Raw genomic sequence first — 19177 nt, 5'->3', positions numbered from 1 at the left:
TTATAAATGATCTTTTCTCGTCCTTCCTTGGAGTCAAGATTTTCATAAACCTCTTAATACGCTTTTTCTTTTGCTTGCCTTTTCTTTTGCTTGGCGAACCACGACCTTTGACTTACTCTTAGCCTCCTTATACGTTGTAAAGGTTTCGTCGATCCTACATTTTCCCAAGGCTTGACAACATTCCCTTTTTTGCTTAATTACTGCTTTCACCTCTTCATTCCACCACGAAGTATCTCACTACATTATGGAACTTCTCTCCCTTGATTCCCCTAAGACCTCTTTGGCCACTCTTAAGAAACAATGCTTCATTCGTAACGAAGTCATGTTTGGATCCACCTCTCCATCCCAATCTGCCTCCTTGATTACCTTTTTTGTAAAAACCTTAGCATTTGCATCCTTTAGCATTTGGATCCACCTCTTGTGCGAATGTGCGATGCACAATTGAACAAATAAAATTTTCTAAATTTTTTTTTTTAATAAAAAATCAAAAAAAAAAAAAAATTCCCAAAACAAATAAGGAAAAATAGCAAAAAATAATACAATCTTTGGCCGGTTCTTTTTTAATAATACAACCGTTGGTTTTTTCCTGAATATTACAACCTTTAAGGGGTATTAATTGTAAACAAGACATAAAACTTGTAACTTGTTAAATCGGTTGCACATGACACGTGCTGTTATGTAATTGGTTTAAATATTAACTAGTTTTGTGTCCCGTGCGATGCTCGGGTTGTTTATTGAATTTTAAATAAATTTTTAATCTATATGTCAAATTTTAAAATATATCATTGATATAAAATTAGTTAGGAATTGATGTGTTATTATGACGGTTTGCTATCTAGTAGGCATGTAATGACTAATAATAATATTGATGAAAATGTAGGATTAAAAAAAAAATAGCAAAAAAAAAATTTAAAGCCCGTTGGGTTGACCCGAACCCAAAACTTTGGGCAAGGGTTGAACAATTTTTGGCCCGTAACCTAAAGTAACTCGATACGAGATTACTCATGATCCGGCCCTGATTGACAGGTCTACATAGTAATAAAATTATATTAGATTGTGAGTATATTATTTTAACCGATTAGTACATATTATAAATGGATGTTTTACGTTTCAAACTACTTCCTTTGCTTCAAAAAAATATTATCATATAAAAAATAAATTTATATGATAAGTTTTGAGAATTATAATCGAAAATAAAACTCTAAACTAACAATTTTATCCTAAAATTCTATCCAAATTTGATTAAAAATACAATTCTAAACTAATTTTTTTTTTTTTTTATCTTATGAAGTCTATCTAAATCCATCCAATGTGGTGCGACACTTGGCGAAAAGTTGGAACGCCAAGTGTCACTGTCTCATGGCCTGGCTAAAAGTTTAGCTTTAAAAAATATTAGTTATATGATTTTTTTAAAAAAAAAATAATTTTTGATTTTTAATCATTGATAAAATTGTTTAACATTTTATTAATACCTTATTATAACATAAATATGATTTAGTATTTTTAAGCAAATTATTAAAAAAAAAAAAATTTCACCTATCCCCCTCCCCCGTTGCCCAGCCACCACGTCTTCCACCACCCAGCCACCTCTTCTCCCGCTCCCCCACACGCAGCAACTCCTCGGCGACGCTACGACCAGCGCCCAGCTTCGCCGGTCGACCCACCATCTATTCTTTTCCCCCTTACCCCGACCTCACCCTTCTCCCATCGCGCCACCATACTAGGCCAAACCCTAACCCACGCAATTAAAAAACAGCCAGCAACTGTTGGACTCGAATTCGAGGGAAATTGTTGCTATCCCAAGTGAGGGAAATCAATTTTGGCATTGGTTGTTGCTGCCCCGAATCAGCTCAGGCGTCAGAAGAGGTGGAGGAGTTGCACGCCGACCGTAAAGGGATAAGGAAGTCAGGGTAGGGGAAAGGGAGGTCGGGTTAGGGGAAAAGGAGAGGGGTAGGTCGGCCGGCGGTGGGGGAGCTCGGTGCCAGCCGTATCGTCGCCGGGGGAGCCGCTGCACGTGGGGGAGGGGGAAAAGAGGTGGCTAGGTGGTGGAATTAGTGGTGGCCATGTGGTGGTTTTTATTAATTTTAATATTAAATTAAAAATAATAATATTAATTAATTAATTAAACTCCTCAAAAAAATTAATTAATTAAATTGACCAAACGAATAAAACGACGACACGTGTCACGGTAACCTGTAAAAACAGGTTACCAAATGGTTTTGTCTTGTTTAAACCCCCTAAAGATTGTAATATTCAGGAATAATCCAAAGGTTGTATTATTAAAAAAGAACCGGCTAAAGGTTGTATTATTTTTTTGCAATTTTTCCAATAATACATCAAATTAAAAAAAAAAAAAAAAGCTCATACAAAAATTGAATGATGAAAGGGTAACCGAGGAAGAAAAATTATATTATTATTGTTAGAGAAAATAGACTGTTTTTCGAAAATTGACTAATAATAATATAGCTTACCAGAATTTTAATATAATTAAATAAAGGAAATTTTGTGAAAAACTACCTATTATAGTCCCAAATTTGCGAGAAACTACCTATTAAAAAAAATGTTGTAATTGACTACCTAATTTTTGAAAAATGTTGTAATTTACTACGTTAGGCTGGAATACGAAGTTTGACCAAAATTGTCCGGCGTTTAACTTGGTCATGTTGATTTAGGAAAGAAAGGGGTCATTAAGTGTCACGTGATGGTCACATGACCAAGTCAACACCGAAGAATCTTGGTATAACTTCATATTCCGGCCTAAGGTAGTAAATTACAACATTTTTCAAAAATTAGGTAGTCAATTACAACATTTTTTTTAATAGGTAGTTTCTCGCAAATTCTGGACTATAATAGGTAGTTTTTCACAAAATTTCCTAAAATAACTATCTTCTAAATTTAAAATTTTTGAGTAGCACTACCCATTCAAGTTTTCCGGCAACAAAATCCGGCAAGTGTGACCGAATTTTATTTTTTCCTTCCATAACTTAAGCCTAAACTCGTATATAACAAGCAACCTAATCCCTTTACAATGAATCATCCTTAAAACACAAAATTTTCAATATTTCGCCAATTAAAGAGGGAGAAAGTAATTGTGGTTTTAATTAAGAGTTATGTCATGCTTCTAATTGATGTTAAATTCACTTGTTTTGGCTTCTTAATTGAGTGATTCATCATTTCGTGTTTAAATTTTGGAAGAAAAAACAAAAGTGAGCCCCACTTGCCAGATATTGTTGCCGGAAAACCAAAATGGATAGTGCTAGTCAAACTCTATAAATTTAGTGGGTAGTTTTTTTGATAAAAATTTTAAGCGAGTAGTTGTTGATTAAATGACCTATTAAGCGGCTAGTTCTTGACAATTTTTCCCTTATATTTCTACAAAGCCACCACCAAGGCACTTAAAACCAAATAATACGTATGAAAACTACCGGGTTTACCACCGAAACCAAAGGTGTAAACGCCCGCCAATACAACTTCTTTGCAAGAGATAGTCCATTCGCGCGCATAGACCACCCTATTAAGAATAAAATTAACAATTGTGAATAAATCAATAATATATGAACATAAATAAACGAGTAGTTCGTGAACATAGATAAATGAGTTGTTCCCGAACTTGTTTGAATGAACATATCTATGTTTATGTTCATATTCAAGCTCATTTATTAAACAATTTTAAAATTTTGTTCAAATTTCAACATCTATTAACTATTACTAAAACAGAAATTTGCTGACATCATACACCCCCTTCTCTATCCTAAGTGTCACTTCCACATTAAAAAATTTCTCGCCATTTTGTTGTATGATGTCATCAATTTTTTTTTTTTTTTTTAAATTTTTCAAAAAAACTACAAATATTGTATTAGATAATAATGCATACTACGGTTGTTGGTTGCCTATAAATACGAAATTATCAGATTGCATAACATAATTTATATATATATCCATTCAAAAAATAAGCTTTGTTAAAAAAAAAATAAAAATAAAGAAAAAAAAAACTATGAATATGGAAACTACCAATGATGAAAAGTGACTGACTTTTGGCCACAATGCCAAAGTGAATTATAAGTGTAAATAAAAAAAACCACTAATTATTCTAAATTCCCTCCTATTTAATTGTGATGATATGTGTAAATAAAAAAAAAAGCAATAATTATCCAAAGTGATTGACATTTTGTTTTAATATATATATTTATATGTTCCATTTTTTTTTCAACATTACCTTTTTTTTTAGTGTGTGTCTTATGTATTTGAAGGTATGAAAATATTTTTCCCATATTTCAATTTGCAATTTAGTTTTACTCATGTTGATGTCAATTATTGTGATTATTCGGTAGTAACTTTTCTAATCATGCAGGATATATGAAAATGTCTGCACAACAATATGAGTTCATTGAAGACATAACTCCAATGAAGGAAAATATGATAATTAAGATACGAATTATATGCATAGCATTGAGATGGTATTTCTTGATGAAAAGGTATTTCTCGATGAAAAGGTATTTCTTGATGAAAAGGTATTAATTATATATTCAAAATAAATTCTTAAGTCACATACAAAACTATATTAATTCTAGTTTTTCTAAACGTATGTTTTATGATTATTTCAACATACTCATTTGATTATGAAATAAACACATTTTTTTTTGAAGCAATGAAATAAACACATTAAAAGAAGAAAAAGAACAAGTAAACTTTTATAATCCCACTAAATGAAAAACATATGATAATATATTTAATCTCATATAATATAAATTAGGTTAAATATTTATCATCAACGTGCAACGCACGGATACTAATCTAGTATACTAAACAAGTTTCAAAATTTATTAAATAAACAAAAACGAGTTTTAATCAGGCTCGAACCCGAGTAATTTTTACACCCGTACACAACTCAAAATTGAAATAGATTCAACTTAATCCAAATCAACTTAACTTGACTCGTTAACCCGAATTGACACCTCTAGCCTTGGTATCCAAAATTTTAAACGACGACCAGCCCCACCCGTTGGAGGTTTGATTAGAAAAACAAGAAGAGAAGGCATTTTGTTCAAATTTCAAAATCCCCCAAAAAAGCAAAGAAACCCGACGTCATTTTGCACTACTATACATACTTCTTCATCTTCTCACACTCCATCCACTGTTTAGAGAGAGAAACACAAACACACAAACATGGAAAACTCAGCAAAATCAAAGGAAGTTCGAGGAATTCCTACTTATGGCGGAACTTACACCATGTACAATATCCTTGGTACCCTTTTCGAGGTCTCTTCTAAGTATGGTCCTCCTATTCAACCCGTCGGTCGTGGTGCTTATGGCATTGTTTGGTACTTTCTCTCTCCTCTTTCGTTTTCATTTTTGGGGTTTATTTGAGGAATTTGATTTGTTTTACTGGGATTTGTGTTTTTGATTAAGGTTTGATTGTTTGAATTTGATTGCAAATTTGGAATGATTTGAGTTTGTTGTTGTTTATTATGATGCTGGATTAATTTGAGTAATTAGGGTTTTATGTTATTGTTGATTGATTTGTGTTCGTGTTTTTGATGAGGTTTTGCTAGCTGATTGTATCGATTTGTCGTTGTACTTGTACCCACCTAAAATTTGATGAAGTAGTTGTTTTGTTAGGTTGGTAAAGGTCTAATGATTGATGCATTTTGTTTTGCGTGATTGTATTGAATAGCATGTTCTGGGATTTTATATTCTCGTACGATAGTAGAATAATCCGAATTGATCGTTTTTATTGATGATCAACTGATTTGATTTGGTGTTTTCAAAATTTTAAGAGCTGCAGAAATTTGATTTTCTGAGTTATTGTCCTTTCTGTGATATGAGTACTACACTATTCTGCATGATTAGTAATACTATACAATGATGACGCCAATAATTGTTACATTCGTCCTAGTATTGATTATTGTTGCCATTTTTGGGTAGGTTTAAATGTGTTCGGCCTTATCCTACTTAATCGAGGCTAGAAGAGGGGCTCATATATTTTTCTGAGAAGAATCTTTTTTTATTGTTATTGATTTAACTTTTTAATGTATAATTAATACCCTTATCTTCGCTGTTAAGTTTTTGTGAGCAGATTTATTTCAGGAAAATGTTTTACCAAGAATGAATTTCTAAGAGGATTCAAATAAAAACATCTTTTGCTTCTGAGACATAGAACTAAGGGTACATTTAGATTTGGCATTGAGTTTTATTTTTAAGAATTCTTGGGAATAATTTGGTGTTTGTAAAGTCACGTGATGGGTTGAATAGACAGGATATGATGATGAGTTTTTTATTCATTAACGGTACAGTTAGATTAATAAATTAAACTTTGAATCCTACATCACCGGCTGGACATGTGCACACATTTCTGTTTTAGTTAATTAAGGTATAAATTAATCTATATACAGGCAGCTGGTGTCCACCTGAAGGTTCTGTATTTGTGGCTTTAGAAAGACTGGTAACTGACAGGAAAATCTAGAGCAAGAATGTGACCTTATAATAGCAGGCTTAGTAGCTTCCTTCTCTATATAGTTTAGTCAAGAGTATATTCTTATATTTGGAAGGGGGAATATATTATATTTGAAGCAAGTCTTGCCATTTAAGTGACTGGTTTCCAATACCGTTTGCTATGAAGTTCTTTGAGGCTTGAGCTGTTGAGCATGTGTAGAAGTATAGGAATGGTTTACTGATTGTGGTGCTAAATTAGAAGTACTCTGCCATCAACTGATGATATGGGTTCTCTTCTCATATTTCATAAAGAAGCTTATTTTCTTATCTCCGTGCTGTCAATTGGTTGCTAAATTTTGAGAGATTTAGAAGTTTAAACTGATATAAAAAACCATGTAACTTTCGGCAAATTATCACATATATCCTTGCTCCTTAGGTCAATACTCAATCATCCACAGATTTTTCCCAAAGAAGACCTTGTTAAATTGGACAAAAATATCTAATGACGTTAATGACAATAGCTTTAATGATATTCCACCTTCCTTTCTCTATGCTATTTTTTTTAAAAATCATTTTCTATTCATCTATTACCACCTAATCCTAACATTACTAACTTACATTCCATCCAGTCGCCACCTCCACCTCCACATTCATCTTGCTGCCTCTAAACTGTTGCCTCTTAACCGTTCCTGTCACCGCCACCTCCACAACCATCTTGTTGCTTTTAAACCGTTTTAATCACCTTCAAATCACCTTTATCAACACCATCACTATCTGATCGTCTTCATTAATAAGATGACCCGAGTGTCCTATTTATTTACCTACCATCTCCCTTTTCTAGCTGCCACCCTTGACCTTTCCTCCCTCACCGTCCAAACCTAAATTTTATTTTCTTTTTCTTTTCCTCCCTTGTCCATACCCATGAAAGAGATCTCCAACCCAACTCTTCTCTCTTTTGCACCCGCCTCTATCCCATTTCTTTTTGGATCATCAACACCCTAAATACCATTGCCCCTCTTTAAAACCCTCTAGTTTTAGACACCTTTGCCTCGTTCGTTCCACATTTTCGTCTAACTTAGCCACAACACCTATCAGTTCTCATCCTAAGTTTCCCCTATTTTTCTTACCCAAATTCCTTACCCCAATTCCTTACCCCTCAGCCCCTCATTAGTAGTTCATTATGCTGTCGTAGGGTTGTTTTGGGGGGTCATAGAATTAAGTCTGTATATTTTGGTTGAGAAATTGAATTTGGTCAAATTGTAGGGTTGTGGGTGGTGGGTCTGGTGGGCATTATACAATAAAGGTGCCAAAGAGAGAGCGGGTTCACTGTGCCGGTGAATTTGGTGATGGTGAAGGTGTTGAGGCCGGGGGGGGGGGGGGGGGGGAGGGGGTGGGATAGGGAGTGAGTGAAAAGGATTATGGTGGTAATAGTGATGAAGAGAAGAAAGAAATGCAAAGTAATTTTTTTTAAATTGAGGATATGGATTGTATGCAATTTATTTATTTATTTATTTTTTTAATGGGGTATTTGGTTAGGTAATGGAGATGAAGTTATGTCATAATATTCATGAAAATGTGGTGTATAGTTGGGGCAAAACTCCCCAATCTTTTCATAAGTTTCTTTGTCTTCTAGTATGTAGTGATACCTGATACTAGGTTATTTATCCAGCATTGTTATGGGCCAATGCAGCTAGGACATTTAAGAATTACTCAGTTGGGGAGATTTAAATAAAATTGGGCTCATCAGTAATTTTTTTTAATCAGTTTAGAGGACCCCTTGTCTTTGTTGTTTGTACTACTCTTTTCAGCTGCAAATATAATTCTTATTTCTTATATGTAAAAAAGGTATAACTCCCTTAATTACAGGGTAAACATCATAGATTTTTTCTATACATGATCAGAAGAAAGCTAGGAGGGAATAGATAAAACTGTAGGGATGTCTTCTTTTATTGGAATAGATCAAATTGCAATTTACCTGAGTATCCCTTTGTGTATTACATTCTTTTCAGATTTGTGCACAAATAAATAGAGTTGACACTTTCTTGTATAATTTTATTGGTATGTGCCTCATGGTTTCTTTCTTTTCCTTGTATTTGATTTTCTGTTCTTTGTTGTATTTGAGGATTAGTGTTAATTTTGATGATATTCTATTTCCTTGTCCTTTTATGAAAAAGCTGGAAAAAGATAAGCTTTTATTGTATGTTGTGGCTCTGCATGATGCTTGCAGATTTCTTTGTCAACAATATTTACTGTGTGGCTTCATTTCTTTTCTTGATGGCAGTTGTGCACGAAATTCAGAGACAAATGAAGATGTCGCTATTAAGAAAATTGCAGATGCATTTAACAATAGAATTGACGCTAAAAGGACTCTGCGGGAAATCAAACTGCTATGTCACATGGACCATGATAATGTAATTCCAGTAATTGCTTATAAGTTATTGGGGTAGCATGTTTTAACTTTCTTTTGCTATTTCAGACTGATTCTTTTTCAGCACACTGTCTCATTTTGTAGTCCCTTTCCCCTTTTTCCCAGTCTTGTAGTTGTAGTTATGGTCAATATGGTGTCTATATTATGAACTTTAGAAATAATGGAATTCCTCAATATTCTTTGAGAAAATTTTATTACTAAGTCTATACTGTCTGAATGTATATTGATGATTGATATGCTTATATGCTGCTAATGCAGGTTATCAAGATAAAGGACATTATACGACCACTTGAAAGAGAAAAGTTTAATGATGTCTATATTGTTTATGAATTACTGGATACCGATCTTCATCAAATTATCCGCTCCACCCAGGAACTCACCGAAAATCATTGCCAGGTGATCCTTGACTCATAAAATGTATTAATAGTTCATTGCTATTTGCCATTTGCAGCAAAGCTGGCCTGAAGGAACTCACAATTGTGTTTCATATATTATTGTTCATTTCGAAACGGATGATGAGTTAATTCATTCGCTATATAATCTTTATGGTTCAAGAGGGAGAGAAATGAAGTCCTTAGTTGATATTATTGACCATACTTGGTTATGCCTATGTATATGAGTTAGATGATAAACATGGTACCTGCCTACCCGGTATCGGCGGCATGAATTAGAAGATGGTGCTGCATATTGTTTTAGTCTGATGCAATTCACATGTATAAATGTATTCAATACTAACAGTTATGTAGCTTAGTCCAACTTCTATGGATTGGATTAGGTAGGTTTGTAGAAACTACACATTTTCTATTCATGGTAGTTTGTTGAAAGTACACATTTTCTAAGCATCTAAGAGCCCAACCCAAATGCCCGCTCCAATATGTCCAGTTGTTGATAATTCATATCCCTTAGTTTTATTATACCAACTATCTGACTTAATTCCTACTGCTTTTGCACACATTGGAGATACTTTTGGCTAGAATGCCAAAGACAAATATATGGTGTTACCTATTACCTTTAATGAAAATAGGTAGAAGCTAATGTGGAAAGAATCCCATTGTTGTGAGTTTTAGGAATCAGTTTGATGTCCTTCAGAGTTTTTGTTGGGATTTATAAGAGGGAGAAAAAAGTTCTTGATTTGTGTTTGTTTGTGGGCCCAGTTTTGGTGATGAAGGGGACTAGTGTTGTCATGTTAAAAGCTCAAAGTGGATAATTTTGGGGCTATATGGATTGTTAAGATGGTTAAGCCCATTAGTGAAAACATTAATTATAACCAGGAGTTTGTAACCACCCATTTGATGGATAAATAATTCGTGGATAAGGGGTTATGTTGCTCTTAAATTGTCAGGTCACATGCTGTGAGAAATGGTAGTTTTGGTTGCCATGTGATAATGCGATTATTGAGTTGTGGAAATTTCTAAGGGGCCTTTATAAGGGATTCTTAATGGTGGATGGATATTTTGTTTTATTTTTAGATAGACTTTGTCTTCCAAACAAATGAAAATAGGAAGCGAAAAAAAGAGATTATATTTTTTTTGTTTGTTCTATAAAGGGGGCAAATTTAATTACTTGAAACAATAAAGTCAAATAGCATTAGGAGGCATAAAAATGTGGATGGATCAGTGTTGATATTTTGCTCATTCTATTTCAATCTTAGTTTTAAAAGGCACAAGGCGTACCAAGGCGCAAATGGTCCTTGCAGCCTAGGCGCGAGGCGCGTGCGCCTTTTTTATGCAAGGCGCATGTATTTATATATTTATTTCAAATTATTTTTTACTTTGATTGTACTTAATACCAATTAAAAAGATTCATAATAAATTAAATAATGATATATATAAAGCTAATGTAGTCTGAATTTGAAAAAATGTCCATCATTCTTCAATTTATAACTTAAATCTTAGTTATTTTCCTTGAGGCGCAAAGGCGCGCCTTATCAAAGGCGCTTTGAGGCGCACGAGGCGCGCCTTCCGTTGGTGACTGAGCCTCGCCTAGCTAAAGCCCAATCCCAGAGCCTGGGAGCGAGGCGCGCTTTTTAAAACCAAGATTTCAATATAACATTTGTTGGGATGGTCTAAATGTTAGGTGAAATTCTGTGAACTTTACTTCTTTATATTCAGTCCCTGTACTTGAGTAAAGTGAAAATATTCTCCTTCCATTCTTTAACTTTTGGGACATTGATTTTAGTGGTCAATCTTCACAAGCTTTGACCTTTTCTTTTTCCGGTAATGTGTGATAAAATATATCATCATAGGTGATCTTTGATATGTTACGATGTGTTTCTTAATTTTTTTTATTTGATACATGATTAAAGATAGTGCTGGTAAAAGGTACATTGGTGAACATAAAAAAGCTCTTGTCGCAATAAATTAAAAAAAATTAAGAAAACAGCCTTTTATGTTACAACCAAAATTCAATGATACATGATTAAAGACATTGGTGACCGTAATAGTATTTTGTTACAATCAAAATATAATTTTATTTCTGACTTGAGAAATGACCACAATTTGGGCTTAGTTATCTGTTCTAGACCATTTTGTCTTACGGATACTTGTATACTTGCCACCTTTTGCTGTTCTTTCACAAATTTGCCGCTACTATTTGATCAGTTATGTTTGTTACAACTCTCATGTCAGGTAGTTCAAGTCTTGTGATATTTCTTACCCCATGCATCAGATGATCCAATGTGTCTAAAAATATTAGTATGTTTGCCTTGGCAGTACTTCTTATATCAAATATTACGTGGGCTAAAATATATACACTCAGCAAATGTTCTGCACCGGGATCTGAAACCAAGCAATTTGCTCCTAAATGCTAATTGTGATCTCAAAATATGTGACTTTGGGCTTGCAAGAACTACTGCAGAGACAGATTTTATGACAGAATATGTTGTGACTAGATGGTATCGAGCTCCCGAGTTGTTGCTTAATTGTTCAGAGTACACTGCAGCGATTGATATGTGGTCAGTTGGTTGCATCATGATGGAGATCATTAAGAAGGAACCTCTTTTTCCTGGAAAAGACTACTTGCAGCAGTTACAGCTCATAAATGAGGTTATTCTATTTAGTCCCTGTTTACAGTATTTGTTATCATTAAATGTGGCATATTATAAAAAAAAGAAAGCATGTTAGTATTAATACTCAAGGTGGTTGTATGCTTTTAGTTTTAGTAGAAGACGTGTTAAAGGCCTGAAGGGTATTAGTATTTATAGATGCATTGGTTGATATGAGAAGTGTATACTGTATAGTGAGAAAGCTTGTTTATTTTTAATAGTGGAACTGTACCATGACGAATAGGAATTTATGAGCTATAAGTACTTGGAAATGCAGCATGTATGTATCTTTATCCTTTATTAATAATACTTAAATACTGGAGCAATTCTATGGTGTGTGTGTAGTCATTGTGGGTTAGTTTGCTTTCTCATAAATAGAAGGATCAGTTTATTTCTGGAATGAACATCAACTGCTTATGTACAGAAATTTGAAGAAGTTTTGAAGACTAAATGTCTCATTGAGTGGATTAATATTTCAGTTTGATTTCTGATTATATCTTTGCCACATTTTCATGGTGTATCATGTACTTGTGTGTGTGTGTGTGGCTCTCTGTGTGTGCATGCATCTTTGGAGATTTTGGTTTTTCAAATGTAGATTTGTCAACGTCAGTATATATATATATATATATATATATTTTTTTTTTTTTTTTTTTTTGACACAAAAGGTCAGTATATTTCTGGAATAATCTTTATCTACTTGGAGCTTGCATATGGATATTTGAACAAGTCTTGCAGATTGAATGTCTCTTGAATTGCGTCAATATTCCAATATATTATATCTGATCTATTTCTTTACAACTTAATATGTCAGCTGCTAGGCTCTCCTGAGGATTCCGACCTTGGATTTTTGAGAAGTGAAAATGCTAAAAAGTACATTAAACAGCTGCCACGTGTTCCAAAACAGCCGTTTTCACATAAATTTCCAAGTGTGTCTCCTGTGGTGCTTGATCTAGCTGAAAAGATGCTTGTATTTGATCCCAGCAAACGAATAACAGGTATGCTGTTATCATCTCAATGTTTGCTAATTTTGCCAACAAGTCCATTGCTGGTTTGTCCTCTGGTATGCTAATGGATTTTCAAATATGTGAACTAACAGTTGATGAAGCATTGAATCACCCATATTTATCGAGCCTTCATGAAATCAATGAGGAGCCTACCTGCCCAAAACCTTTTCAATTTGATTTTGAGCAATCAACCTTGGATGAAGAAGATATAAAGGAGCTTGTATGGCGGGAGACCCTAAAGTTCAATCCTGATAAGATGATCGAGTAAGACTCCTGTTTTCATTCTTGTCTGCGTCAAATATAATCATCTAACTCAGATGTCTTGTGGATGATAAATGTACTGTATTGGATCTAAGATTTGAGGTGACTTGGTGAGGGTTGAGGAAAAGAGCTTGCGCTTTTATTTATTTTCATTTTCTTTCCTTTTCTTTAGAAGGTTGTCATAGAGGCAAGTAATAGTAATAAACATTAGGGAATGTATCCTATCTCAAGGATTTGACAGTAAGGGAGTTGGAGTGGTTCTAATTCCTTTAGCGGTTTTTGTAGCCTTAGATCACAATCTCGAAAAGTGAACCATAACCGAGGTAAACTTATCGAACCAATGATAGGGATTAGAGAAGCGAATGGCAATTCGTCAAAAGGTGTTCCCAGCTCTTATACGATGTTATATGGTGTGCTTGAAGTTTGGTACTAACGTGTATTATTCACCTTGAGTGTATAGAAGAAAGAAAGTGATATTGTTTGTATTCTTTTGCAATTCAACACTATAGATGAAGCACAAATGCAAATTGATAGTTTCATACTTTGTTCTAAAAATCTATGTCTGTGAGGACTTAGGTCTTGTTCTGTTCTACTTATCTTTACTTATTTCAGAAAAAATGAGTTTAGATCATATCATATCAGATTATAAAAAATAAAATCAGATCATCGTTTTATGTGCGGTTTGTCATTAATTATCTATAATTTTATTATGAAAAAAATCATGAAAATTACATATTAATAAAATACACATTATTACGAATATAACAAGATCTTATTTGATACATTTTTCTTTATAGATTATTGTACACATAAGGTCAAAGTACTTTGACAATCAGATCATGACACATCAGATCATACTAGATCAAATCAGATAAACAAAACACAAATTCTCCAAATAGACGAGTGTACGTTAATTTATTGTAAAACGGGTTAAAGTTATGTTAAAAGTACTTAAAGTTACGCTTTATACTAAAAAAATTATTATTCTTCTATTAATAAATTTTATCTTAAAAAAACTTTTAATGTATTATTTTAAGGCAAAATTGGCCGCAACAACATGAATTATTAACAAGTTGCATTCAGCAGCACAAACTTTAACTAGTAGCCAATACAACATGAGTTGCACGACCTATAACATAAGGTGCACGAAATATCATTAATGAGTTTTGCCACCTGAGATTCTCCCGGAAACCACCCATACGTAATATTTTATTATTTTTCTTTTTCTTTTTCTTTTTTTTTTTTTAAATTTTTTTTAATGCAATTTAGTTAGGCTTATATTTTTAAATAATTGAAAAACAAAAACAAATAATTACAAAAAACACGACGACCCCGCTCTGCTGCCACCCTTGCCTAAACGTGACCACCCTAGACAAGGTTTAACCCGACCCGCCCCACCGGACTGAAATCAGCTCGCCACCCCTAAACGACCATCCTCATTTTCCCCTTCCTTCTTCCCGACCCTCGAATCAACCCTCTTCCCTACCGAAGTAGCCTCATCGTACCCTACCGAACCACAACCCTTTCCCCACCCCTTTCTTGGCGCTCAACACCCACCCAAAACAAGCAATCTATTTCAGGAATTTGGCTATGGCGAAGCAATCCAATTACACAGCCAAAGTCATACCAAATATCACCTTTTTTTTTTCTTTCTGATTTTCGATTACTTTGGAGATCCTTTCAGGCACCTTTTCGCTTCAGCTTCAATTACCCTTTACAATTTTGTTTTGGGGTTGGGTGAGGTGGTCTTCCGATCGACACGGTGGGTTTCAAGGTGGTTGTGGGATTTCGGTCTGTTGGGGTGCGGTCAGGTGAGAAGGGGTGGTGGGTTGTGGTCAGTGGTTGTGGGTGTGGCCGTGTGGGGTCAGATTGGTTTAGAGGCGGCGGTGAGGATAGGTGGTGATGTGGTGGTTACGGTGAATGGTGCTGGTGGCATATCACCTTCAAGAACAATACTAATTACATTGTTATTATATATATATATATATATATATATATATATATATATATATATATATATATATATATATATATATAAAGGCTAGCTAAATTGCATTAAAAAATTAATAAAAGAAAAAAAGAAAAAAAATAAAATATTATGTATGCTTTGTTTTCGAGAGAATATCAAGAGACAACTACTTTTAATGATGTTTCATGCACCTTATGTTATAGGTCGTGTTGTTTGATTTGAGCTTCTAGCCAAAGTTCGTGTTGTCAAGTGCAACTTGTCAATAGTTCATGTTGTTGTAGCCAGTTTTGCCTTATATTAATCATATTAGTCTTTATAGTATGTAATCACATATCTATAAGAAATTACACATTAAAATAAAGTTTAAAACAACGACAAATTAAAAGTTATCGATTAAGTGGTTAAAATTACAATAAAAATAGTTAAAATTACGCTCAAACTGACCGTTTTACATTAAAATTAATGTATACCCGTTGGTACACAAGACTTATTCTAAACAAAATAAGGTGAACCAAACAAGCCCTTAGATATGCAGATTTAATTATTTATTTAATTATGTTTAAAAGTAAGATACAGAGAAAGAATTAGGAACGTCTTCTCACAAGAGAGTAGAGTAGCCTAGAGAGGCCACTTAATCTGCTGCTCTCTTTTTTTTCTTTTTTTTTTTTTTTTTTTTTTCACGAAAGATGTGCTGGGAATTGAAGGCCAAAAAGGAATGCAAGATAGTCTTGATGTCTTCCATTAGGAGTTGAAGCTTTCATGGGAAGCTGAAATGAACCTGTAAAATGTTAATAACATTCAAATTATCTCCTTGCATAAAAATATGAGAAATATTGTGATCTTTTTCCATGAGTAGACCATTACGGAGGACGGTTGCCTCAAAAAGAAAAGTCGAGCATGAAACCAAGTTATAAGTACGACTAGAAATATGATTATTGAGGGAGTACCTAGTAACAATACCAAATTTATATACACTTCCTTTGTAACTACATTGAAAAAGATGAACATAACGTTAAGGGCTACAAATAAAAAGCTAAAAGGTAAATAAGAGAATTATTAAACATTAATTATACTGACCTAAGTGTGTTTTTTCCCTGAATTTTTAAATTTATATGAAGTACGAGTATCAGTTTAGGAAATCATTTAATGCATATATGTTGTTATTTTTTTTTTTTTGGAAAAATTGTAAATAATAATCCCAACTTTGCTCCATTTACTTTTAATAATCCCAACTTTGGTAGCTGTTTACTTTCTTCAATCTCAAACCGGTCAACAAAAATCAATGACCTACTATATCAGGTCACTTGACACGTGTCAAGTCCTAATTATTGGCTAAAAATTAAAAAAAAAAAAATCAGAAAACCATCCACCCTCCTCTTTCCCTTCACCTGCCCACCCTAACCTCCACCACCACTGCCAGCCCGCCGTACCAAATCGTAACCAAATTCTGACCAACACCGTTGGAACAACACCGGTTTCACCCCCAAATTCGAAGACCCACACTTCCCCATCAGCAAAGCTTCTGATCTCGGTTATTTCAAAGTTGAGGAAGGAAAAAGGAAGTTTAAAGAGAGGTCGCAGCACCGGCGCGGGGAGAGGGAGGAAACCGGCGCATTGGGAGGGGAATTAGTGGCGCAGGGGGAAGGGGAATAGCAGCAGACGTCGGCGTAAAGGTGGCCGGATTTCGTGGTTGTTGGGGCAATTGAGAGGAGAGAGAAAATGAAAAGGGGTTTCGTGGCTAGGGGAAAATGGTCGACGGGAGGAGGGGAAAGGGTAGACGACGGTCTAGCAAGGGCAGGGGGAAACTAGCGCAGTTGGGGCGGCCGGTCGACGTCAAGGGGTGGCAGATTAGCATCCCAACGTCAAGGGTTCTGGCTAGGGTTTTTTTTTTTTTTTTTTTTTTTTTTTTTTTTTTTTTATAAAAAAAAAATTGTGTTATTTATTTATTTATTATTTATTTTAGCCAATTAACTTTTAACACATGTCACTTAAAAAAAAAAATTCAACTGGCCACTGGTAAAAGGGATTGAAGAAAGTAAACAATTCAAAGTTGGGATTATTAAAAAAAAAATTGGAGCAAAGTTGGGATTAATATTTACTATTTTTTTTTTTGGGCAACACTTACCAATCTACATTTATCGATACATAAACATAGTATAAAAAACAACTTTATGTAATTATAAAGTACTCCCTGTGTTATTTTTGGTGCTTCATTGGGACTTGATATATATGCTGATTTAAAATTTTGACCAATATTATCTTAAAATATTTATTATTACATATTATAATAATCATTTATTAATAATCTATTCATTAAAACGATTTCAAAGAATACTCACAAGACTATATATTTTTTTCTCTTATGTATACTTCACAAACATTAGTCAGGATAGGTTTAATGAATACTTTAAGAAGTCCAAATGGGACACTTGTTATAAAGAAGGGAGTAAAATGTAATATCATCAACACTAGACGTTTGGTAAGTGGAAATGTGAGTTTGGGGATTAGTGGGTTGGGAATGAGATTAGGAATTCATGGTTGGGAATTCAATGAAATTTTGACAATTCCTAGCTTGGGTTGTGAGTGGAGTTAATTAGGAATAAATATCAATTTACAATAACACCTTACTAATGTTATATCTTTATGTTGTCATTAATGGTAAAATGATATTTTCCTCTTTATTCTCAATTCCCATCTCAATTAGGTAAAAAATCATGGAAATATGCCTATTTTATTCTCATTCTCAATCTCACCAATAAGTCCTCTTCTCACAAAATAAATAATGCAATATATGTAAAAATACAGTAATCTAGAAAAATCCTGAATTATATTGTAAAGATCATAGTATAAGATATAAGAATTTCTAGAAAAATCTAGGATATATCAAATGTTTCTAGGAGAAAATAATTCTAACAAAAATAATCTAGATTACTCTAGTATCATCATAGTCTAGATTGTTATCATTAGAATTATTTTCTCCTAGAAACATGTAATCTAGATTATTCTAACGTTATAATGAAGACAAAGGTAATTGACTTATTGGAAGTATAAATAGGTGATGCATGGTGGTGAGCTGTGCAATAAATGAAGGATTCACGTCTTTGTCAAGTGCAATTACTAGATATATAATGGATCAAATTATGGAGATAATTAAGTTCGTTCTTTTGGATCGTCATTATATGTTGCTAGATGTGATCAAATGATCTTTGGACTAGCCAAATAATCCAAAGCCCAATAGAATAGATCCTATAAGGTCACACAAAAGGGTGATGGATTGAACAAAAGAAAGAAGCCCATGATTGGCCTCATGGAGTGGCCGACCATATGGGTTTGAAGAGGGAGTAATTTGGGCTTGGTTTGTACTCTAATTATACATATGATGTATAATTAGAGGTTTTGCCTAGGGTTTGAAATAACACTTAACCAGCCAATTGAGAATTGACTAGTGAGCAACCAAACCCTAGCCTCACGCAATCTCTCTCCTCACTCCCTTCCTCACGTCCGTACAACTGTACGGCCCCCTAGTGCAAGGTACCGTACGGTGGTGTTCGTGGTCGGTTTCCTCCCCCCCTCTGCATAGAAGGTGGTTCAAAGTGTTCGTGCCCAACTACCTAGCAGTAGTGGAGGTTCAATCCTATCCCGTGGACAAAGTAGAGGAGCAGCGCTTGGGGCTTTATTATATCCCTAATTGACAATCAATCGATTGTGGAAATCACTCGTCAAAGGTATGTATTATGTGATTCTTTATGTGTTATTCTTGTAGATCATGTTTAGGTGCGAGTGAATGTGATTCGTGAAATTCCGCATTATAGTACCTAAAACCCTACAATGGTATCAGAGCACGGGGTTCTACTGCACAACACGTACTTAGCACAAAATGTTTGTTGCTCAAGTAGGTGCCCTTATGGAAAAGATGTCATTCCAAAAGGTCAAGTGGGAGTAGTATAAATCTCAAAAGAGTTCGAGAAAATTAACAAACAAACATAGTTCAAACCATGGTTTGTTCACCTTGTGCTAAATGTGCCTCTTCAAAAGGCAAG

General features: G+C 34.1%; 1 protein-coding gene across 1 annotated transcript; it reads left to right on the top strand.

The window, feature by feature from the left end:
• The first annotated feature begins 5069 nt into the window (after nucleotides 1-5069).
• LOC145587590 (mitogen-activated protein kinase homolog NTF6-like) lies at nucleotides 5070-13701 on the top strand. The gene is made up of 6 exons (XM_081644321.1): nucleotides 5070-5321; nucleotides 8714-8843; nucleotides 9119-9256; nucleotides 11572-11904; nucleotides 12715-12898; nucleotides 13000-13701. The coding sequence occupies exons 1-6, from the start codon at nucleotides 5167-5169 to the stop codon at nucleotides 13173-13175; spliced, it is 1116 nt and encodes a 371-aa protein (XP_081500447.1). The 5' UTR covers nucleotides 5070-5166; the 3' UTR covers nucleotides 13176-13701.
• The last annotated feature ends 5476 nt before the right edge of the window (nucleotides 13702-19177 follow it).

The sequence above is a fragment of the Chenopodium album genome, chromosome 17, assembly GCF_948465745.1.
Source record: "Chenopodium album chromosome 17, dcCheAlbu1.1, whole genome shotgun sequence".
Lineage (NCBI taxonomy): Eukaryota > Viridiplantae > Streptophyta > Magnoliopsida > Caryophyllales > Amaranthaceae > Chenopodium > Chenopodium album.
Note: the sequence above shows the minus strand (reverse complement) of the source record. Positions and strands in the feature narration are given on the sequence as shown.

Bases quoted from the DNA above. Each gene is read 5' to 3' on its own strand.
- LOC145587590 (XM_081644321.1), top strand. From the start codon at position 5,167: ATGGAAAACTCAGCAAAATCAAAGGAAGTTCGAGGAATTCCTACTTAT. The intron at 5,322-8,713 runs GTACTTTCTCTC...TCTTGATGGCAG, and splicing joins GGTGCTTATGGCATTGTTTG to TTGTGCACGAAATTCAGAGA. The intron at 11,905-12,714 runs GTTATTCTATTT...TTAATATGTCAG, and splicing joins AGTTACAGCTCATAAATGAG to CTGCTAGGCTCTCCTGAGGA.